We start from the raw sequence: 24,524 nt of genomic DNA, 5'->3' as shown, positions 1-24,524 counted from the left end.
ACGAAATAGAAAGTGCATGTCAGAAAGGCAAGGTCACAGTGATCATGGGGGACTTTAATATGCAGGTGCACTGTAAATAACACTGCCAGTGGACCCAAGGAAAGGGAATTCATTGAATGTTTACAGGAGGGCTTTTTGGAACAGCTTGTGATGGAGCCCACGAGGGAACAGGTCATTCTGGACTTAGTGTTATGTAATGAGCAAGACTTGATTAAATATCTTAAAGTAAGGGAGCACTTAGGAGGCAGTGATCATAATATGGTCGAATTCAATCTCCAATTTGAAAGAAAGAAGGTAGAATCAGATGTAAAGGTGTTACAGTTAAATAAATGTAACTACAGGGGCATGAGGGTGGAACTGACGAAAATCGACTGGGAGCAGAGCCTAGTGGGAAAGACAGTAGAACAGCAATGGTAGGAGTTTCTGGGAGTAATTGAGGACACAGTACAGAGGTTCATCCCAAAGAAAAGAAAGGTTATAAGAGGGGGGATTAGGCAGCCATGGCTGACAAAGGAAGTTAGGAAATGCATCAAAGCAAAAGATAAAGCCTATAATGTGGCAAAGAGCAGTGGGAAGTTAGGAGATTCGGAAGGTTACAAAAACAAACAGACGGTAACAAAGAGAGAGATAAGGAAAGAGAGGATCAAATTTGAAGGTAGGCTAGCCAGTAACATTAGGAATGATAGTAAAAGTTTCTTTAAATACATTAAAAACAAACGGGAGGCAAAAGTTGACATTGGGCCGCTCCAAAATGACGCTGGTAATTTTGTGATGGGAGACAAGGAAATAGCCGAGGAACTGAATAAGTACTTTGCGTCAGTCTTCACAGTAGAAGACATGAGTAATATACCAACAATTCCGGAGAGTCAGGGTACAGAGTTGAATATGGTAGCCATCACAAAGGAGAAAGTGCTAGAGAAACTAAGAGGTCTAAAAATTGATAAATCTCCGGGCCCAGATGGGCTACATCCTAGAGTTCTAAAGGAGATAGCTGAAGAAATAATGGAGGCATTGGTGATGATGTTTCCACAGTCACTGGAGTCAGGGAGAGTACCAGAGGATTGGAAAATCGCTGTTGTAACCCCCCTGTTCAAGAAGGGAACAAGGAAAAAGATGGAAAATTATAGGCCAATTAGCCTAACAACGGTTGTTGTCAAGGTTCTAGAATCCATTGTTAAGGATGAGATTTCTAAATTCTTGGAAGTGCAGGGTCGGATTTGGACAAGTCAGCATGGATTTAGTAAGGGGAGGTCGTGCCTGACAAACCTGTTAGAGTTCTTTGAAGAGATAACAAATAGGTTTGACCAAGGTGAGCCAATGGATGTTATCTATCTTGACTTCCAAAAGGCCTTTGATAAGGTGCCTCACGGGAGACTGCTGAGTAAAATAAGGGCCCATGGTATTCGAGGCAAGGTACTAACTTGGATTGACGATTGGCTGTCAGGCAGAAAGCAGAGAGTTGGGATAAAAGGTTCTTTTTCGGAATGGCAACCGGTGACGAGTGGTGTCCCGCAGGGTTCAGTGTTGGGACCACAGCTGTTCTCTTTATATATTAACGATCTAGATGACGGGACTGAGGGCATTCTGTCTACGTTTGCCGATGATACGCAGATAGGTGGAGGGGCAGGTAGTATGGAGGAGGTGGGGAGGCTTCAGAAAGATTTAGACAGTTTAGGAGAATGGTCCATGAAATGGCTGATGAAATTCAACGTGGGCATGTGCGAGGTCTTGCACTTTGGGAAAAAGAATAGAGGCGTGGACTATTTTCTAAACGGTGACAAAATTCATAATGCTGAAGTGCAAAGGGACTTAGGAGTCCTAGTCCAGGATTCTCTAAAGGTAAACTTGCAGGTTGAGTCCGTAATTGAGAAAGCAAGTGCAATGTTGTCATTCATCTCAAGAGGCTTGGAACATAAAAGCAGGGATGTACTTCTGAAGCTTTATAACGCATTAGTTAGGCCCCATTTAGAATACTGTGAGCAATTTTGGGCCCCACACCTCAGGAAGGACATGCTGGCACTGGAGCGGGCCAGCGGAGATTCACACGGATGATCCCAGGAATGGTAGGCCTAACATACGATGAACGTCTGAGGATCCTGGGATTATATTCATTGGAGTTTAGGAGGTTGAGGGGAGATCTAAAAGAAACTTACAAGATAATGAATGGCTTAGATAGGGTGGATGTAGGGAAGTTGTTTCCATTAACAGGGGGAGACTAGGACCCGGGGGCACAGCCTGAGAATAAAAGGGAGTCACTTTAGAACAGAGATGAGGAGAAATTTATTCAGCCAGAGAGTGGTGGTTCTGTGGAATTCATTGCCACTGAGGGTGGTGGAGGCCGGGACGTTGAGTGTCTTTAAGACAGAAGTTGATAAATTCTTGATTTCTCGAGGAATTAAGGGCTATGGAGAGAGAGCGGGTAAATCGAGTTGAAATCAGCCCTGATTGAATGGTGGAGTGGACTCGATGGGCCGAATGGCCTTACTTCCACTCGTATGTCTTATGGTCTTATAGGATGCTTACAATTTGGAAGTGAATCTGGATTTGAGGAGACTCCCCTGAAATAACTTATCCATCCGCTTCCATTCGCCAGAGGTGGCACATCTAGCTCTTTTTAACGTATGGTAAGTTGCTTTGAATATTAAGAATACTGAATTATATTTGTGTGATTAAAACGGGACAGATACATTGAGAAAAGACTGTCGACATTCTTCAGTTTCTCACACTCTTTTCTGATGGTTCATCATCTCCAGTTACTCACATGCCGTATGTTTATTTGCAAAGGTAGCATGGAAATGAAATGCATTATCTATTGATTGTAACGACGCTCCAGACGATTGTCCTGGTCAGTAATTCATGAAAATACAATATGAGATGGAGGAAATTGTATTTTCGTTGATCGGACAATATTAGCTCAGAATTGAGATGCTGATACTGATATGTTTCTCCCTCTCAGATGCGATGTGCTTAATCATTTACTTAACTAGAACTGAGCAGTAGACGGGCCCGGGCAGCGTTGCAGAAAACTTGTGGTGGTTCAATTTTCCCTTTTCGCTGACGTGATTAATTTTAAACCCACGTGCCTGAGCCACGGGCCTACGCCATTGTGCTTCGGAAGAAGAGGTGACTTTGGATCACTGGTTTCCGAACATTTCAACCAATGGAGAATTCTCTCACCTCATGTGTGGAATTTGGTGGACAAGCTAAGAGGGATTTATTTGCGTGGGACCGATTTCGCATTGAATCATTTAATGAGTTGGATAGTGGGGCATAATCCACATGGAGTTTGATATTTTTTGATCCGTCTAGATGTTCTTATTTCCTTCACCCCACATTTCGGCATAACTTTTTAATGTATGTTATATTAAACGTGTAAAGAATTATACACCTCAGGGGAAGGTCCTTCGAATGTTACTTTCACATTGAAATGTTTATTTCATAATGAAGGGGATTGTGTAATTTGTTCCCATCGCCAGCAATTCGATTTCAGTCACCGCACATTCTCTGGCTTCATAAATGTCGAAATTATTTCCAGCCCAGGTTACTGGGATCAACTGTTTCATTCTGTTGTTACTTCCCCATTGACCCTACTCCCAACTCATCTTCACCTCCTTCCATCAACATATTCTCCTCTTCCTTCATCCCTCATGTGTGTATCCACCAAGCTGCTGAATTGCATGTCTGCTGTTAACCTCAAATACTCTCTGTGGCAGCGACTTCCATTCTCCTGATTCTCTTGGGCAAGATATTCCTCCTGAATTACTAATTGGATTTAGCAGTGGCTATCTTACAATAGTGGCCATTAGTCTGCCTGCAGCTTGACTATCTGATCTGTGTCGACGTTTTAAAATCTTTTCAGAATTTTAAAGACCTCTGTTAGCTCAACCTTCAGTTTTCGCTTTTCAAGAGAAAAGAACACCAGACTGTTCAATATTTCCTGACGTCGCAACGTCTTAAATTTTCTATTAGTTTAGTCGAACATTTCTTCTTCCGTAAAGAGAATGTGACCATGTATACCATTGCTAGAACACGATGCTCAACACCACTCCCTCTGCTCCCTGTTCTGGCAATTATCACTCTTCCATATATCCCGGCTATGCAACAACCCACAACATGATAGAAACTTTCAGATAACCCCTCCCCACATGCCAATTTATGCTGATCTATTCAGCCCACCCAAAGACGGCCGATCTGGATAAACCCTTCCCCACAGGCCGTCAACACAAATTGCACCTGGACAAACACATGGGAATAACTGGGAAAGGAAAACAAGTACCCCTGCTTCGCCAACCGGTGCAGGTAGATCATTAGTGCCAGCCCCCTATGATCCTGTGGTCGAGAGTAAACTATGCACCACACCATAGAAGAATGCTAATCCACAAATTCAGAGGAGGCCTATCCGCACTCAACACAGCAGGACGAAAATAAACTGCTTCCCTTATGGACTTTACATTTGCTAAGTAAGTAAATAAACCTGAGCATAGCTGATTCACTGAGGGTATCTGGACTGCACGATCAATCAATATTAACTCATAAACTCAATGCGATGGTTTCAAATTGGTTTAATCGATTGATAACTTGGACAAATTGGTAACTTGGACACATTGGTAACTTGTAAACGCGCTCTGCAAGGATTCACAATGAGCTTAAACAAACAAATACACAACATTAAAATAAATCATGAAACCTAACTGAAAGTTTGCAGTTCCGTGATTTGGAATTCTCTGCAAGTGCAGAGGCCTTGTTCTTGCATGGAGGCCGTCCAGAAGGTGGCAAATCAACATTCCGTTTGCTCGCCGATCACATGTCAATGTGCATGCAGGCTGTAACAAGGACATTTTCCATATCCTGGATTTCCTCCAGTGAGGACAACGCCTCGGATATTTTATACGCAATGTAAGATCCAGGAAGCAGAATTTGGCTCTCTATTTAGTTGGATATCAGAGTGCGGAGTCTGCGTTAACCACCAGACGAGCATAAATAGTCTGTAAGAAAAAACAGAAAACATTTGCATAAACCACACCAACGTCCTGGAGACAACAACAGTTATTCAGCCCTTCGAACCTGTTATGACGGTTTCATGTGTATCCTAAGCCACCGTAGCAGAGTGGTTCGCAGTGTTGCTTCACAGCGCCAAGGTCCCAGGTTGGATTCCCGGCTTGGGTAACTGTCCATGTGGAGTCTGCACGTTCTCCCTGTGTCTGCGGGGGTTCCCTCCGGGTGCTCCGTTTCCTCTTACAAGTCCCAAGAGACTTTTTGGTGAATTGGACATTTTGAATTCTCCTTCTGTGTACCCGAACAGGCGCCGAAATGTGGCGACTAAGGTCTTTTCACAGTAACTACATTGCAATGTTAATGTAAGCTTACTTGTGACAATAGAGATTATTATTATTAAGCCGATCGGGCCGGTTTAGTTCCCAAACCCATGATCCACTTCACACAAGTGAAATCAATCAATCCATGTTTTGAAATGTTGGACCGAACCATATCAATATTATCAACTATTACCGCAGTGCTATAGAGAATGTAAACTGTTTTACCTGGCGTCCACACTATGAAAATACCCATACACCCATATGCCAAGACCTATCTCTTCAAACTTGGATTAAGAATCTGAAAAACGTATTTCCACATAAAAAGAATAATTATAATCAAAGTTACCGCATTTTCCTGGGCACCTGCTCTGGAATCTTTGAGTTCTTCCCCACGTTTCCTGTTGCCTGTTAGAAAGACAAATTTGAACTGAGTCTAAGTGACCAATTTGAGCACCAAGCCGGCCGGAAGCATCAATATCCCAGGGAGAAATATGTGAATTGAGAGCGGCGGGGTTACTGGTTTCCTGTACAGTTTACCTGTCTGCCTGTTCCTACAGCGCCTTCGACCAGTCAAAACAACCATCAGCAGAAGGAGAAGCGCACACAAACTTCCGGAAAGCAGGAAAATGCAGCCGGTAAAACACGGAGAATCTGCACAGCAAAACATTCAAAAAAAATAATTGATCTAATACCATGACCCAAACACGTTGCTTCCTTCACAATGTTCAGAAGCACCAGAAGCAGGGAACCGAATAATCAACGTCAAACTTGTCAGTGTCAGTAATATCACAGGAGCAAATTTGGAAAACAGTATGTATTTGAAAAGCCAAGCCAATTTCCAATCCCAACAAAGCTGAATGGATGGATAGCGCGAGCCTGACGGGTGCAATCAGTTAGAATGGTACGAATGGAGATAGATGGATGAGAAAATATCGAGAGACAGTCAAGAAATCGTAGACAGATGGACAAATAAGATAGACGGATAGATAAACAGGTGGATGGATGGATGGATGAATAGATGGATTGATGGATGGATGGACGGCTGGATCGATGTATGAATGGATGGATGGATGGCTTGGATGGATGGATGGATGAATGGGTGGGTGGATGGATGGGTGGATAGATGGATGGGTGGATGGATGGATGAATCGATGGATCGACAGATAGATTAAAAATAGATAGATGTATAGGTAGATAGATAGATAGAGCGATGGAAAATTAGAGTGACAGGGAGATGATACTTTTCAGGTAGAATTAAAAAGAAACAGATACATGTGAGGAATACATAGAACATAGAACAATACAGCGCAGCACAGGCCCTTCGGCCCACGATGTTGCACCGAAACAAAAGCCATCTAACCTACACTATGCCATTATCATCCATATGTTTATCCAATAAACTTTTAAATGCCCTCAATGTTGGCGAGCTGACTACTGTAGCAGGTTGGGCATTCCACGGCCTCACTACTCTTTGCGTAAAGAACCTACCTCTGATCTCTGCCCTATATCTGTTACCCCTCAGTTTAAAGTTATGTCCCCTCGTGCCAGCCATTTCCATCCGCGGGAGAAGGCTCTCACTGTCCACCCTATCCAACCCTCCGATCATTTTGTATGACTCGATTAAGTCTCCTCTTCACCTTCTTCCCTCCAACGAAAACAACCTCAAGTCCATCAGCCTTTCCTCATAAGACTTTCCCTCCATACCAGGCAACATCCTGGTAAATCTCCTCTGCACCCGCTCCAAAGCCTCCACGTCCTTCCTATAATGCGGTGACCAGAACTGTATGCAATACTCCAAATGCGGCCGTACCAGAGTTCTGTACAGTTGCAACATGACCTCCCGACTCCGGAACTCAATCCCTCTACCAATAAAGGCCAACACTCCATAGGCCTTCTTCACAACGCTATCAACCTGGGTGACAACTTTCAGGGATCTATGTACATGGACACCTAGATCCCTCTGCTCATCCACACTTTCAAGAACTTCACCATTAGCCAAATATTCCGCATTCCTGTTATTCCTTCCAAAGTGAATCACCTCACACATCTCTACATTAAACTCCATTTGCCACTTCTCAGCCCAGCTCTGCAGCTTATCTATATCCCTCTGTAACCTGCTACATCATTCCACACTATCGACAACACCACCGACTTTAGTATCGTCTGCAAATTTACTCACCCACCCTTCTGCGCCTTCCTCTAGGTCATTGATAAAAATGACAAACAGCAACGGCCCCAGAACAGATCCTTGTGGTACTCCACTTGTGACTGTACTCCATTCTGAACATTTCCCATCAACCACCACCCTCTGTCTTCTTTCAGCTAGCCAATTTCTGATCCACATCTCTAAATCACCCTCAATCCCCAGCCTCCGTATTTTCTGCAATAGCCTACCGTGGGGAACCTTATCAAACGCTTTGCTGAAATCCATATAAACCACATCAACTGCTCTACCCTTGCCTACCTGGTCAGTCACCTTCTCAAAGAACTCAATAAGGTTTGTGAGGCATGACCTACCCTTCACAAAGCCATGCTGACTATCCCTGATCATATTATTCCTATCCAGATGATTATAAATCTTGTCTCTTATAATCCCCTCCAAGACTTTACCCACTACAGACGTGAGGCTCACCGGTCTATAGTTGCCGGGGTTGTCTCGTCTCCCCTTTTTGAACAAAGGGACCAAATTTGCTGTCCTCCAGTCCTCTATTCCTGTAGCCAATGATGACATAAAAATCAAAGCCAAAGGTCCAGCAATCTCTCCCCTGGCCTCCCAGAGAATCCTAGGATAAATCCCATCAGATCCCGGGGACTTATCTATTTTAAGCCTGTCCAGAATTGCCAACACCTCTTCCCTACGTACTTCAATGCCATCTATTCTATTAGCCTGGGGCTCAGCATTCTCCTCCACAATATTATCTTTTTCCTGAGTGAATACTGACGAAAAATATTCATTTAGTATCTCGCCTATCTCTTCAGACTCCACACACAATTTCCCATCCCTGTCCTTGACTGTTCCTACTCTTTCCCTAGTCATTGGCTTATTCCTGACATACCTATAGAAAGCTTTTGGGTTTTCCTTGATCCTTCCTGCCAAATACTTCTGATGTCCCCTCCTTGCTCGTCTTAGCTCTCTCTTTAGATCCTTCCTCGCTACCATGTAACTATCCATCTCCCCAACTGAAACTTCACACCTCATCTTCACATAGGCCTCCTTCTTCCTCTTAACAAGAGATTCCACTTCCTTGGTAAACCACGGTTCCCTCGCTCGACGCCTTCCTCCCTGCCTGACCGGTACATACTTATCAAGAACACGCAGTAGCTGATCCTTGAGCAAGCCCCACTTATCCAGTGTGCCCAACACTTGCAGCCTACTTCTCCACCTTAGCCACCCCCCCCCCCCAAGTCACGTCTAATGGCATCATAATTGCCCTTCCCCCATCTATAACTCTTGCCCTGCGGTGTATACTTATCCCTTTCCATCATTAACGTAAACGGCACCGAATTGTGGTCACTGTCCCCAAAGTGCTCTCCTACCTCCAAATCCAACACCTGGCCTGGTTCATTACCCAAAAACCAAATCCAACGTGGCCTCTTGTTGGCATGTCAACATATTGTTTCAGGAAACCCTCCTGCACACACTGTACAAAAACCGACCCATCTATTGTACTCGAACGATATCTTTTCCAGTCAATATTTGGAAAGTTAAAGTCTCCCTTTTTCTGTATATCACGTTCTCTCTTTCTTTTTCACATATCAGTCCTAATGGATGCTTTATGTTCCCCCAACAGCAATCCTGTGAGACAAATGGAGTCCGTGCGGAGATGCTTATAGGGTATACCTACTGCATTGTCTTTACATGTCAACTGAGGCACCGTTTGTTCAAAAAGACTTTGGTATTAAATTTGTTGTGCGTCATTACATTTCACAAAACCACGTTGACTGCCCTCAGTTATTGCACGCATTTACAAGTACTCAGGCATTTCACTTCGAACAATTGATGCACAGAATATGTCCACCATCATACAAGATGAACGAATTCATGCTTACCTGAAATGATTCATATGTTCTATCTTGGATAAAAGGTTAGGTGGACAAAGTTAGAGTTAGGGATATGCACCCACGGGAAAATAATTCTAAATCTGATACAGGAGCGGAGAGCTTGCGGTGCAGCTTCACAGATCACTGGGAGTAGCGATGCAGACCGTAAAAGCCCAATCTCCATTGGGGGTCATTTTCCATTACTGGAATACAATGTTAAACTTAGAGCAAACCTGAATCTGCCAGCAATGAAAGCCCTGTTACCAATTCCCCGACATCTGAGTATAATACAACGCTTGAGAGGCACCGGGGAAAGGGCAACAAAGGCGTTTGATTGGTACCATACCACAATGGAATGGTTCTAAATATCAGAAAAAGTTAAAGAGAACGCGACACTTTTCTTTAGAATATTGGAGGTTGATATCTGAATTAATCACATGTTTAAGATGATGATTTAATTACTGACACGACAGAATGTGGTCGATCACAATCCACCCCCCCCCCATATACGTCGATCACAACTAAACAGATATAAAGAATCAGATAGATAAACATTGCAATGACGAGATAGATGGGAGAGGAGTAACAGTTCATATAAAGTGAAGATGGATAACAAAAAAGGAGTTACTTTAATTGCACAAACAGATATTAAAAACGAACAAGCCGTGCATTAAATACAAAAGGAAACTGACAATCGATACCACTCTGAGATGAGACGCTTTCACTGAGTAGATTTACACTTGAGTTAATTTGGACAACACATTTGCAGAGAGCACCGCTGCCCCAAATCTCCGCGGGGAGAATTATCAAACTCCTGATAGTGTAGGTTCCGTCGGAACCGATTATTCCAGAATCGGTTTGTGCGCCTGTAATGTGCCCAGAAACATTCCAGAGGACGGTAAAAGAATCGGGATCCACTTTCTTTACCAAACACACCAATGGGATAATTTTCATCCCGGAAATGTCTTCCGGTGGCAGAGTTAACAGGTAAATTATTGGAGAGCCTGTGGGGTGGAAAGGTAAGATTCCATGAGGATTGGACATAACACCCTAGGTGTCTGTGTTGCAAATAATCGCAATTTTTACCTGTGATGAGCAATTTGGATCCGTTTCCAAACTTAAATGGGGCTGTGCTGTACTCCTTAGTTGCACAGTAATACACCCCCGAGTCATTGGCCTGGACACCGCTGATTATGAGAGTGTAGATAGTAGATTTATCATTTATTTCTCCAGAAAATCTCCCGCTTGGATGGTTGTAATGTGTTACAACGTAAACTAGCTGCAGATGTTTCTGGTTCTGCCGCTTATACCATTGGACAGTAGCCCATGCCAACCAACCCGTGTGACAATGCATCTTGTGGGCACTTCCAGGCGCGACACTCTGAATCGCCGGAGTTTGGAATAACGCTGCCTGCGATGCAATAACTGGAAGAGAAATAGTCATCAGCACATATTCTGTTACGGCAGGGAGAGAGAGACCCTGTTTCCTCTACCGATCCACCTGCAGCAATAAACTATAAAATGGACCATCCTCTCAGTAATTGCGCTAATTGAACAAACGCTGAGGATTACATTTGAAACGATAACAGGCCCAAAAGGGAACGAGCCGCTTTGCAGATTCGGGGACGTTGTATGACATGTCGTAGCCGTTGCATTGCAGGAGTCGCAGCAGCCCAAAGGTTTGCAAAGGGAGATCCCACAATGTGATCAGGATTCAGATCATGTTTTCATGATGTGTGTGGAGGAGTAGATATTGGCCACCAAGGCTCTGGGATGAATTCACCTTCCAGCAGCCCCCCCCCCCCCCACCCGTCCTCCGCTCTTTTGATAATAGCGACATGGGGTGTTTCTGATCGCAGAGTGGCAGATAGCGTTTTGAGGTTTAATATCCCGCCGATGTAAGGGAGAATGTTGACGTGTGAACCATTAAGATCAGATGGTTTTAATTCAGTAATTCACCATAAAATGGGCTGCTTAGCACAGGGCTAAATCGCTAGCTTTGATAGCAGACCAAGGCAGGCCAGCAGCACGGTTCAATTCCCGTAACAGCCTCCCCGAACAGGCGCCGGAATGTGGCGACAAGGGGCTTTTCACAATAACTTCATTTGAAGCCCACTTGTGACAATAAGCGATTTTCTTTCTTTCTTTCTAAAATGTTCAACATGAAGCGTGTTGGGTACCACACCTCAGGGAGGATATTTTTGCTTTGGAGGGAGTACAAGTTAGGTTTACAAATTGGCAGAATTGTGACGCAGTTGGTCGCCATGGTGCCGGGGTCCGAGGTTCGATCCCGGTTCTGGGTCACTGTCGCTGTGGAGTTTGCACCTTCTACCCGTGTTTGCGTGGGTTTCGCCCACACAACCCAAAGATCTGCAAGGTATGTAGATTGGCCATGTAAAATTGCCCCTTAATAGAAAAATAATTAATTGGGTTCTCTAAATTTATTGAAACAAAAAGCTTAGATTTACAAAAATGATACCTGGAATACAGGGGTTAAGTTACGAGGAGATATTACACAAATGTGACCTGTTTTCGCTTGAATTTAGACGTTAAAGGGCCTCCTAATCGAAGATATTAACTGGGAAGATAGGATAGATAAACATAAACTATTTCCACCGGTTGGAGATCCTAAAACTAGGGGGTACAGTCTAAATATTAGGGCCAAACCGTTCAGGAGAGATGTTAGGAAGAACTTCTTCACTAAAAGGCTCGTGGATGTTCGGAACTCTCAAACAACAGGTGGAGCTAAAACAGTTGTTAATTTTAAATCTGAGCTAGATCGCTTGTTCTTAAGTAAAGGTCGTTATGGATATCGGCCAAAGGCAGGTATATGGAGATGGCCACAGATTCGCCATGATCTCATTAAATGTGGGACACGCTCGAGGTGCTGAATAATCTACTCCTGTGGTTACTGTGAAGCTAATATATTTGACTATGACGATTGGAATAATGAGCTACATGGGTGGTTGTCTCAGTCATGTTTACCCTGCAGTTCGAACAATCTGAGAAAGGAAAATGACCCAAACCTGAAATGAGTTGAAGCAACGCACAGAACCTTAAGATCATCATGGTCTGCGATCCCAGGAATGGCTGCTGTGAGGTATGAACTGGTGTTTCTCTCAAGAGTCTCAATGTTCGCTTTCGGTGCTCAGATGAGTTGGTGAAAATGCAGACTTTTTTGCTGGGTTGACGTGTCGCATTTAAAAATAGCACAATGGAATAAAAGCAGAGCGATCTGAATCTTGCCTGAGGTTTTCCTGTTTACAGTTGGGGAGCCCACGCACAGCCCTGTCTGCAAGGGGCAAGCGTTAGATTTGGTGTTGTGCACGCGTGAAAAGCGGTGCGCAGTGCAGATTGTTTCATATTGTGAAAGAAAGGCAATAAGGCTTGTTTCAAACCAGAGTACTAATTGTGACTTACACGTGGACACAGAACAATAGACACTAATGCCGAGTGATTCGTTTAACTCATCCATAACACAAACTTGTTCTAGTTTTAACAACAACATAACAGATTAGGGGGGGGAGCTATAATTTGATGTTAATATTTCAGTGACAGTTTCACTCAATGTTGTACCACCCGTATCTATTAGTGCCAGAATTACTCCGGTGGCTCAGTGCAGAGCGTTGGTGGTGGAATAGCATTGCCACTGTCACCGTACCGATCGTTCTGGATTGAAACCCACGGTAAGTGATTACATTTACAAATCAAGTTTTCATAATGAGAACCAAACCATTGTTGTAAAAACGCATCTGCTTCGCCAACGCCACTTACAGAAGGAAATATATCATCCTTGTCCAATTTCCATGCAGCTCCAAATCTACAGTAAAATAATCGACCCTTGAACGGCTCAGCAAGCCACACCCGTCAAAGCAATTCGAGATGACCAACATGTGGCGTACATCCCATGTTATTCGCCTCAGATTAATTCACTTCCACCATGGAGTCAATGGAACATTCTTGTCGCCTACCCTGTCGAACCTTCTGAGCATATTCAAGAACTCAGGTCAAGAGGGGAAAAAACTCCCCAAAATGTTCAGTCTTTCCTGTTAGCTGCAACCTGCTAGTTGCGGGAGCAATAATGCAAACAGTTTTTCTTGCATTATCACGAGATCCCTTTTGCACAATGTGGTCGCCAGAACTGTCCACAGTGATACCAAGTGCTATCCAACCACCACGCTGCATCGCATCACAAGGTTTGCATCTAAACTGGAGGGGCAGAAATATCCTGGCCGCTAGGTTTGCTAATATCACACGGGAGGGTTTAAACTAGTATAGGGCAGCACGGTAGCATTGTGGATAGCACAAATGCTTCACAGCTCCAGGGTCCCTGGTTCGATTCCGGCTTGGGTCACTGTCTGTGCGGAGTCTGCACATTCTCCCCGTGTGTGCGTGGGTTTCCTCCGGGTGCTCCGGTTTCCTCCCACAGTCCAAAGATGTGCGGGTTAGGTGGATTGGCCATGCTAAATTGCCCATAGTGTCCAAAATTGCCCTTAGTGTTGGGTGGGGTTACTGGGTTATGGGGATAGGGTGGACGTGTGGACCTTGGGTAGGGTGCTCTTTCCAAGAGCCGGTGCAGACTCGATGGGCTGAATGGCCTCCTTCTGCACTGTAACTTCTATTATTCCAAATTCTATGATACTGAAGGGGGAAGGGGATGGAAACCGGATCAATAGGTCCAAAGGCGAAATAACTGAGGGGGAACTAGAGCGTAGTGTCAGTAAGACCATAAGACATAGGAGCGAAAGTAAGGCCATTCGGCCCATCGAGTCCACTCCGCCATTTAATCATGGCTGATTTCAACTCAATTTACCCGCTCTCTCTCCATAGCCCTTAATTCCTCGAGAAATCAAGAATTTATCAACTTCTGTCTTAAAGACACTCAACGTCCCGGCCTCCACCGCCCTCTGTGGCAACGAATTCCACAGACCCACCACTCTCTGGCTGAAGAAATTTCTCCTCATCTCTGTTCTAAAGTGACTCCCTGTTATTCTAAGGCTGTGCCCCCGGGTCCTAGTCTCCCCTGCTAATGGAAACAACTTCCCTACGTCCACCCTATCGAAGCAATTCATTATCTTGTAAGTTTCTATTAGATCTCCCCTCAACCTCCTAAACTCCAATGAATATAATCCCAGGATCCTCAGACGTTCATCGTATGTTAGGCCTACTATTCCTGGGATCATCCGTGTGAATCTCCGCTGGACCTGCTCCAGTGCCAGTATGTCCTTCCTGAGGTGTGGGGCCCAAAATTGCTCACAGTATTCTAAATGAGGCCTAACTAATGCTTTATAAATCTTCAGAAGTACATCCCTGCTTTTATATTCCAAGCCTCTTGAGATGAATGACAACATTGCATTTGCTTTCTTAATTACGGACTCAACCTGCAAGTTTACCTTTAGAGAATCCTGGACTAGGACTCCCAATTCCGTTTGCAGTTCAGCATTATGAATTTTGTCACCTTTTAGAAAATAGTCCATGCCTCTATTCTTTTTTCCAAAGTGCAAGACCTCGCACTTGCCCACGTTGAATTTCATCAGCCATTTCTTGGACCACTCTCCTAAACTGTCTAAATCTTTCTGCAGCCTCCCCACCTCCTCCATACTACCTGCCCCTCCACCTATCTTTGTATCATCGGCAAACTTAGCCAGAATGCCCCCAGTCCCGTCATCTAGATCGTTAATATATAAAGAGAACAGCTGTGGCCCCAACACTGAACCCTGCGGGACACCACTCGTCACCGGTTGCCATTCCGAAAAAGAACCTTTTATCCCAACTCGCTGCCTTCTGCCTGACAGCCAATCGTCAATCCATGTTAGTACCTTGCCTCGAATACCATGGGCCCTTATTTTACTCAGCAGTCTCCCGTGAGGCACCTTATCAAAGGCCTTTTGGAAGTCAAGATAGATAACATCCATTGGCTCTCCTTGGTCTAACCTATTTGTTATCTCTTCAAAGAACTCTAACAGGTTTGTCAGGCACCCCCTTATTAAATGCATGCTGACTTGTCCTAATCTGACCCTGCACTTCCAAGCATTTAGAAATCTCATCCTTAACAATGGATTCTAGAATCTTGCCAACAACCGAGGTTAGGCTAATTGGCCTATAATTTTCCATCTTTTTCTTTGTTCCCTTCTTGAACAGGGGAGTTACAACAGCGATTTTCCAATCCTCTGGGACTTTCCCTGACTCCAGTGACTTTTGAAAGATCATAACTAACGCCTCCACTATTTCTTCAGCTCGCTCCTTTAGAACTCTAGGATGTAGCCCATCTGGGCCCGGAGATTTATCAATTTTTAGACCTCTTAGTTTCTCTAGCACTTTCTCCTTTGTGATGGCTACCATATTCAACTCTGCCCCCTGACTCTCCGGAATTGGTGGGATATTACTCATGTCTTCTACTGTGAAGAGTGACGCAAAGTACTTATTTAGTTCCTCAGCTATTTCCTTGTTTCCCATCACAAAATTACCAGCATCATTTTGGAGCGGCCCAATGTCGGCCCTTTTGCCTCCCGTTTGTTTTTAATGTATTTAAAGAAACTTTTACTATCATTCCTAATGTTACTGGCTAGCCTACCTTCATATTTGGTCCTCTCTTTCCTTATTTCTCTCTTTGTTATCCTCTGTTTGTTTTTGTAGCCTTCCCAATCTTCTGACTTCCCACTACTCTTTGCCACATTATAGGCTTTCTCTTTTGCTTTGATGCATTCCCTAACTCCCTTTGTCAGCCATGGCTGCCTAATCCCCCCTCTGATAACCTTTCTTTTCTTTGGGATGAACCTCTGCACTGTGTCCTCAATTACTCCCAGAAACTCCTGCCATTGCTGTTCTACTGTTTTTCCCACTAGGCTCTGCTCCCAGTCGATTTTCGTCAGTTCCTCCCTCATGCCCCTGTAGTTACCTTTATTTAACTGTAACACCTTTACATCTGATTCTACCTTCTTTCTTTCAAATTGGAGATTGCATTCTACCATATTATGATCACTGCCTCCTAAGTGCTCCCTTACTTTAAGATCTTTAATAAAGTCTGGCTCATTACATAACACTAAGTCCAGAATGGCCTGTTCCCTCGTGGGCTCCATCATAATCTGTTCCAAAAAGCACTCCTGTAAACATTCAATGAATTCCCTTTCCTTGGGTCCACTGGCAGCATTATTTACCCAGTCCACCTGCATATTGAAGTCCCCCATGATCACTGTGACTTTGCCTTTCTGACATGCACTTTCTATTTGGTTGTGCATTTTGTGCCCCCGGTCCTGACCACTGTTAGGAGGCCTGTACATAACTCCCATTATGGTTTTTTTTGCCTTTGTGGTTCCTCAACTCTACCCACACTGACTCCACATCATCTGACCCTATGTCATTTAGTGCTATTGATTTAATTTCATTCCTAAGTAACAAGGCAACCCCGCCCCCTCTGCCCACCTCCCTGTCTTTTCGATAGGTTGTGAATCCCTTGATGTTTAAATGCCAGTCCTGAACCCCCTGCAACCATGTATCTGTGATGCCTACCACATCATACCTGCCAGTCACAATCTGGGCCACAAGCTCATCTACCTTGTTCCGTACACTGCGCACATTTAAATATAGCACCTTTAATCCTCTACTGACCGTCCCTTTTTGTTCTCTTAGTGTGGTGGACCTTGGTTTACTGAGCCTTTCCATACACTGTGTCATATTTTGTGGGATGGGGACTATCGTAACCTCTCCTGAGTTTTGTCTTTTCGTGCTTTTTTGTATTCCTATCCAGCTACGCTTCCCACTGATTACTTCACCTCTTGGTTCCCTGACTTTCCCTCCCCCCCCCCCCCAGTCTTTAGTTTAAAGTCCTATTGACCACCCTATTTATTCTTTTCGCCACAACACTGGTCCCAGCTCGGTTCAGGTGGAGACCATCCCAACGGCATAGGTCCCCACTGTCCCAAAACTGATGCCCGTGTCCCATGAAAAAGAACCCCTCTTTCCCACACCACTCTTTCAGCCACGTGTTAACGTCCCTTATTCTTGCCTCCCTATGCCAATTTGCACGTGGCTCGGGCAGTAATCCGGAGATTATGACCCTTGAGGACCTGTTTTTTAATTTGAATCTTAGCTCTTTATAATCTCTAAACAGGTCCTCGTTCCTAGACTTGCCTATGTTGTTGGCACCGACATGGACCACAACAACTGGATCCTCCCCCTCCCTTTCCAGTATCCTTTCAAGCCGGTCAGAGATGTCCTGCACCCTAGCACCGGGCAGGCAACATACCATGCGGGACTCTTCATCCTGCTCACAAAGGATACTATCTATCCCCCTGATAAAAAATCCCTTACAACTACAAATTGCATATTTTCTCCCTCCCCTTGAATGGCCTGCTGAACCATGGTGCCTTGGTCAGCTGACTCATCCTTCCTGCAGGCCTGTTCGCCATCCACACAGGGAGCAAGTGCCTCATACCTGTTGGACAGAGTCAAGGGCTGAGGCTCCTGAGTTCCTGACTGCTGGTTCCCTTTACCTGCCTGACTTGCAGTCACACCCTGCTGTCCCTGGCCACTGGCAGGATTTAAACTACTTACTCTGACAGGTGTGACTGCCTCCTGAAACACAGTGTCCAGGTAAGTCTCCCCCTCCCGGATGTGCCTCAGTGTTTGAATCTCAGACTCCAGCTCATCAACTCTGAGCCGGAGCTCTTCGAGCAACCAACACTTACTGCAGATGTGGTCGCTGCAGCTCGCAATGGGATCTGCCAGCTCCCACACCAAGCAGCTCAAGCACATCACCTGACCAGCCATCACTAATTCATTAATTAGTTTAATTTAAGTTTATGAGTTTAGCTGTGTTTTTTTTTAATTTGGGGCAGATTTGCTATCAACCACTCAGATCTCAGCTTCCCTCTGACGTCACTTTTGGGAAAAAAACTGGAAAACAGGAAGTTTCCGTTAGGTTTTTATACTCACAGAGACTGCTCCTCCTCCTCCGAACGGCTCCTGAAATTAGGCCCGAAGAAAGAGAGAACAAAACAGTAGGGAAAAAGCACCTCCTCCCACTCTTCACCGAATTACCTCACCGCACCAAATTACCAAATTCCCACTCGGTCTGTATCTCTCTCACTCAGGCTGTGTCTCCTTGACCTGCGCAATGCTTGCTAATGTGCGCTTTCAATGTGTACCTTTGTGCCCCTTAACAGGCCTCAGGTGACTGCCAGATAACTGCCTCTCAGCAATTAGGGTGGGGGCAGCTTCAGCCAATCAGACACTAATCTACACTGCACTTTTCACTGAAAAACAGCAAAATTAGATGAACCACTTACCTTTCCCGGTTACCTCACTGCACCAAAGTACCAAATTCTCACTCGGTCTGTATCTCTCTCACTCAGGCTGTGTGTACTTGACCTGTGCAATGCTTACTAATGTGCGCTTTCTGTCTGTCTTTTATACAGACTTTAGGATGACTCACACTAAAACTTCAAAGAGAAGAAAACAATGTGTACCTTTGTGCCCCGTAACAGGCCTCAGGTGACTGCCAGATAACTGCCTCTCAGCAATTAGGGTGGGGGCAGCTTCAGCCAATCAGACACTAATCTATACTGCACTTTTAACTGTAAAACAGCAAAATTAGATGAACCACTTACCTTTCCTGGTTACCTCATTGCACCAAATTACCAAATTCTCACTCGGTCTGTATCTCTCTCACTCAGGCTGTGTGTCCTTGACCTGCGCAATGCTCAGAGGAAGTGCAGGCAGGGAGATGTTGCTGAACACAGCGGGAGTCGTGCATGTGTTTCAATGAGAGAAGGGGAACTGGTAAGACAGCCGAACTTAGAGTTTGGATTAGTGCTTGGAACTATGATGCTGTTGCCATAACAGAAACTTGGTTTATGGAGAGACCACATTGGCAGCTTAACGTCCCAGGGTTTACATGCTTTAGGCGGCATACAGTGGATGAAAAAGAGGTGGGGGAGTTGCATGACTGCTGAAGGAGAATATCACGCTATACAGCGGGAGGACACCTCAGAGGGCTCATGCAGCGAGGCAATATAACAATAGAATAATAATAATCGCTTATTTTCACAAGTAGGCTCCAGTGAAGTTACTGTTCGGGGAGTCCAGTATTGGAATCCAACCCGCGCTGCTGGCATCGCTCTGCATTACAAGCCAACTGTTTAGCCCACAGGAATATGGAAAGTGCAGTCACAATATTGTTTTTTTTTCTATCGGCCTCCCAACAGCCAGCGGGATATAGGCGATCAGACATGAAGGCAGATTACGAAAACGTGTAAAAACAACAGGGTAGTTGTTGTAGGGGATTTTACCTTCACCTATGTTGGCTCAGACTCACTCAGTGTCAGGGGCTTGGATGGGGAAGCGTATTGTCAGGAGAATGCAGGAGGGCGTTTAGAAATAAGATGTAAATAGTCCAACTAGGGGAGGGACCGTACTGGGCCTCGTATTGGGGAAGGAGCTTGGCCAGGTGGACGAAGATTAAGCAGGAGGGCATTTCGGTAAAAGTGACCACAATTCAATCAGTTTAAAGATATGTTATTTTCAATAATCTTTATTGTCACAAGTAGGCTTACATTAACACTCCAATGAGATTACTGTGAAAAATCCCAAGACACCACATTCCGGCGCCTGTTCGGGTATACAGAGGCAGAATTCAGAATTCCCAATTCACCTAACAGCGCGTCTTGCAGGACTTGTGGGAGGAAAACGGAGCACCCGGAGGAAACCCACGCAGATACGGGGAGAACGTGCAGACTCCGCACAGACAGTGACCCAAGCCGGGAATCGAACTTTGGGACCCTTTAGCTGTGAAGCAACAGTGCTACCCACCGTGCTACCGTTGATCAATGTTATATGAAATCAATTTTTGTCACTGAACCAGAACATTTCGTTTCCACGTAATTCTTCGGGAGAACTTGCTTTCATGTTGCAGTTGCTAAGCTGCTGCACAAATACCTGCATGTATGCTGTGACCCAGACAAAATTCAGAGAACAGTTGAAGAATGTCCTGAAGTATCCCTTTACTCTGATTGTTAAATTATTTGTATGACCTGAACAGAAGAACAACCAGTTTCAATACCTCAGATCTCCAGATGTTTCAGCAACTATTTTACCTGCACCATCAGGTCAGAAGTGGGGATATTCGTTGATAATTTTACATTACTCAGACTCATTCCCGAACCCTGAGGTCCGCAGAAAAGTGTACCCACATGCTGTGAGACCTGGACAACAGTCAATTTGTGCTGGTAAGTACTCACAGTGGGTCCCCAAATACAAGGCCAGGAATATATCAACAATAGCGAATCTACACGTGTCCCTTTGATTCTGCAATGGAACATCATAGCTGAATCCCCACATGAACAACAATCTGTGCCGGATACTATTGACCAGAAACTCACTGGGTCTTCGATGCAAACATGTTGACTAGGAGTTTAGATTCGGGTACTCTGAGACAAATAACTCACCACCTCAGTCCCCAAGCTCCATCCACCATCTGCAAGGCACATGTCAGGAGTTCAGTGGAATATTCTCCACTTGCCTGTAGGAATGCAGATCCAGCAACTCTAGAACCTCTATAACATCTAGAACAAACGACCCCATTTATTTGGCACCTTCCACAAATATTTTCTCCCTATACCACTGAGTAATACTGCGAGCCATGTGTAACAATGAAAATATGCACTGCGGCGACTCACAAAGGCTCCTGTGACAGCGCCTTCCAAACACACCACTGCAACCACCTCCGAGGACAAGGGCAGCAGAAGCATGAGCATCACCAATTAGAACCTGCTCTCCGAGCAACGCGCAACCCTGTTTTACAAATATTTCAACGTTTCTTGATTTTCACAGAGTAAATTCCAGATCTCCCTTGTTAAAAATATTGTCAGTGTTCCCACAAGAGCTGTATTGCACTGGTTGAAGACGGGTTAGCACCATCATCTTTTCAATCGCAGACAGAAATTGCCCTTAAATTTACTGCTGTCCATGTGCCTGTCCAAGAGTCGCTTAAATATCCCTAATGACTCCATCTCTGCTGGAAATGCATTCCACGCACGCACCACTCTCGGTGGAAAGAACGGACCTCTGAAATCGCCCTTTACCTTCTTCCAATCACCTAAAATTATGTCCCCACGTGACAGTCATTTTCGCCCTTGGACAAACTCTCCGGCTATCCACTCTATCCTTGCCTCTCATCACCTTGTACCTGTATCAATTCACCGCTCTTCCTTCCTCTCTTCAATGATAAAAGGCCTAGCTCCCTCAACCTTTCTTCATAAATCATGCCCTCCAGTCAGGCAGCATCCTGGCAAATCTCCTCTGCACCCTCTCCAAAGCATCCATATCCTTTCTATAATGAGGCGACCAGAACTGGACTCAATATTCCAAGTGTGGTCTAACTAGAGTGTTATACAGCTGCAGCAAAATCTCGCGGCTCTTAAACTCAATCCTCCTGTTAATGAAAGCCAACATACCATACGCCTTCTTAGCAAACCTATCAACCTGGGTGGCAGCTTTGAGGGATCTGTGTTTGTGGACTCCAAGATCCCTCTGTTCCTCCACACTTCCAAGAATCCTGCCTTTTACTCTGTGTTCATTATTCAAATTCGGCCTTCCAAAATGAATCACTTCACATTTATCAAGGTTGAACTCCATCTGTCACTTCTCAGCCCAGCTCTGCATCCTGTCAATGTCCTGTTGTAAACTGCAAAAACCCTCGACACTACCTAGAACTCCAGGAACCTTCGTGTCATCGGAAACTTACTAACCCACACTTCCGGTTCCTCATCCAAGCCATTTATAAAAACCACAAAGAGCAGAGGCCCCAGAACAGATTCATGTGGGACACAACTGGTCACCGACCTCCAGACGGAATACTTTCCATCCACTAACACTCGCTGTCTTATTTCAGCCAGCCAATTCAGTATCCAGACAGCCACATTTCCCCCTGTATCCCATGCCCCCTGGCTTTCTGAATGAGCCTACAATGGGGAACCTTATCGAACGCCATAATGAAATCCATACACACCACATCCATTGCCCGGCCTCCATTGGTGCGCCTCCTTGTGAGGCATGATCTGCCCCTGACAAAGCCATGCTGACTATCTTTTATCATGAATCCTATCTCTCAGAAACGTATCCAGTATTTTGTTCACCACTGACGTGAGACTGACTGCTTTGTAATGCCCAGGGTTTTCCCTGTTCCCTTTCTTCAGCAGGGGAACACCATTCGCCTCAGTGAATCTGAGCTTTCCTGTGTGTGTGTGTTTGCGTTTGGTTGTGCGTGCGTCAGGGTTCTACGGGGTGCTGTCTGCATTAATCTGTTCATACGTATGTGACACGTGTTTTTGTGCTGATGGTGTGCCTTCGTGAGTGTGCGAGAGCTTGTGTGTGAGAGTGTAAGACGCAGAGTGTGTTTGTGTGCAAGCAAAAGTTTCATAGAACCATAGAATTTACAGTGCAGAAGGAGGCCATTCGGCCCATCGAGTCCGCACTGGCTCTTGGAAAGAGCACCCTACCCAAGGTCAACACCTCCACCCTATCCCCACAACCCAGTAACCCCACCCAACACTAAGTTTGTGTGCGACTGTGTGTGTGCGACTTTGTGTCTGTGAGGGTGTGCTTTTGTGTATTAATTTCTGTAAGTCTGTATGAGCCTGTATGATTGTGTGTCTGTGTATGTGAGCATTTTTTACTCTGAATGTGCGTGTGTGTATGAGGCCTGGGTGTAAGCCTGTGTGAGGGTGTGCTTGTGTGTTTGATTCTGTGACTGTGTGTGTGTCTGTGAGCGTGTGAGCGTGCGTGTAAGTGAGAGCGCATGTGTGTTTGCTTGATCATGTGTGAATTTGTGTATGCGTTAACGTGTGTTCGTGTGCTTGAGGTTGCGTGTGTATGTGTATGCTTCATTGTGTGTTCATGAACATGTGTGTGTATGCGTCTATCGGGGGAATTGTGTGTGTGCACATGTGTGTATGAGAGTGTGCACGCTTTAGCGTGTGTGAATGTGCGTATGAGCATAGTTGTATGAGCATGGATAATTATAAGTGTCTGTTTGTGGGCAGCACGGTGGCGCAGTGGGTTAGCCTTGCAGCCTCACGACGCCGAGGTCCCAGGTTCGATCCAGGCACTGGGTCACCGTCCGTGTGGAGTTTGCGCATTCTCCCCGTGTTTGCGTGGGTTTCGCCCCCACAACCCAAAAGATTTGCAGGCTAGGTGGATTGGCCACACTAAATTGTCCCTTAATTGGAAAAATGAATTGGGTACTCTCATTTTTAAAAAAAAAGTGTTTGTGTGTGCATGTTTTTGACTGAATGTTTCTGCGTTCGCGTGGTTTATTTGCATGTGTAACTGAGTGTGCGTGAGCGTGTGTGTGAGAATGTGTGTTAGCGTCTGCATCTGCTTGAGTATGGATGTGCGGGCAGTCCGATAGCACAAGTGGCTAGCACTGTGGCTTCACAGCTCCAAGGTCCCAGGTTCGATTCCCTGCTGGGTCACTGTGTGTGCGGAGTCTGCACGTTCTCCACGTGTCTGCGTGGGTTTCCTCCGGGTGCTTCGGTTTGCTCCCTCAGTCTAAAGACGTGCAGGTCAGGTGGAATGGCCATAATAAATTGCCCTTAGTGGCCAAGAAATGTTAGGAGTGGTTATTGGGTTACGGGGATAGGGTGGAAGTGAGGGCTTAAGTGAATAGGTGCAGACTCGATCGTCCCAACGGCTTCCTTCTGCACTGTATGTTCTATATTATATGTATGTGAAAGTATGTGCGCTTGGGCGTGTGTGTGTGAGAGCATATGTATGTTATACAGTTAGTTTCCAGCAGAGGGAGATGTCTGATGGTGAGACTTTGTGTGCGATTGTGTGTCTGTGTGAGTGCGTGGGGGGTGCGGCAGAACGTGGGGTTGTGTGCGTGTGTCTGTGAGACATTAAGGTTTCAGCACAGGGACATTGTTCAGTGTGAGACTGCGTGTGTGAGTGCGTGTGTGTTTTAAAGAGAGTGATCAACAGTGGAAGGTTGCTGAAAGTGACAGACTGTTGGGTGAGTGTCTGTGCGTGCGTAACAGATCGAATCTAGCAGTGGGGGAACATTTCTAGGTGAGTTTAGCTGAAGTCAGAAGCTCATTTGAATATTCTGAAGAAAAACAGTCAGAGTATACTTCTGTTAATCACTTTTACCAACATTAGGCCACATTCCAG

At 45.1% G+C, this 24,524-nt stretch overlaps 1 protein-coding gene across 1 annotated transcript; it reads right to left on the bottom strand.

The window, feature by feature from the left end:
- Window positions 1-4,555: 4,555 nt before the first annotated feature.
- On the bottom strand, window positions 4,556-10,710 carry LOC140402840 (immunoglobulin lambda-1 light chain-like). The gene is made up of 5 exons (XM_072490462.1): window positions 10,443-10,710; window positions 10,049-10,360; window positions 5,853-5,966; window positions 5,662-5,720; window positions 4,556-4,985 (listed from the first exon to the last, which is right to left on the bottom strand). The coding sequence occupies exons 1-5, from the start codon at window positions 10,708-10,710 to the stop codon at window positions 4,941-4,943; spliced, it is 798 nt and encodes a 265-aa protein (XP_072346563.1). The 3' UTR covers window positions 4,556-4,940.
- Window positions 10,711-24,524: the final 13,814 nt, after the last annotated feature.

The sequence above is a fragment of the Scyliorhinus torazame genome, chromosome 26, assembly GCF_047496885.1.
Source record: "Scyliorhinus torazame isolate Kashiwa2021f chromosome 26, sScyTor2.1, whole genome shotgun sequence".
Lineage (NCBI taxonomy): Eukaryota > Metazoa > Chordata > Chondrichthyes > Carcharhiniformes > Scyliorhinidae > Scyliorhinus > Scyliorhinus torazame.
Note: the sequence above shows the minus strand (reverse complement) of the source record. Positions and strands in the feature narration are given on the sequence as shown.

Bases quoted from the DNA above. Each gene is read 5' to 3' on its own strand.
- LOC140402840 (XM_072490462.1), bottom strand. From the start codon at position 10,710: ATGCATTGTCACACGGGTTGGTTGGCATGGGCTACTGTCCAATGGTAT. The intron at 5,967-10,048 runs GTCAGTTTCCTT...TTTGCTGTGCAG, and splicing joins ATCTCAGAGTGGTATCGATT to ATTCTCCGTGTTTTACCGGC. The intron at 4,986-5,661 runs GTAACTTTGATT...TTTTTCTTACAG, and splicing joins CAGGTGCCCAGGAAAATGCG to ACTATTTATGCTCGTCTGGT.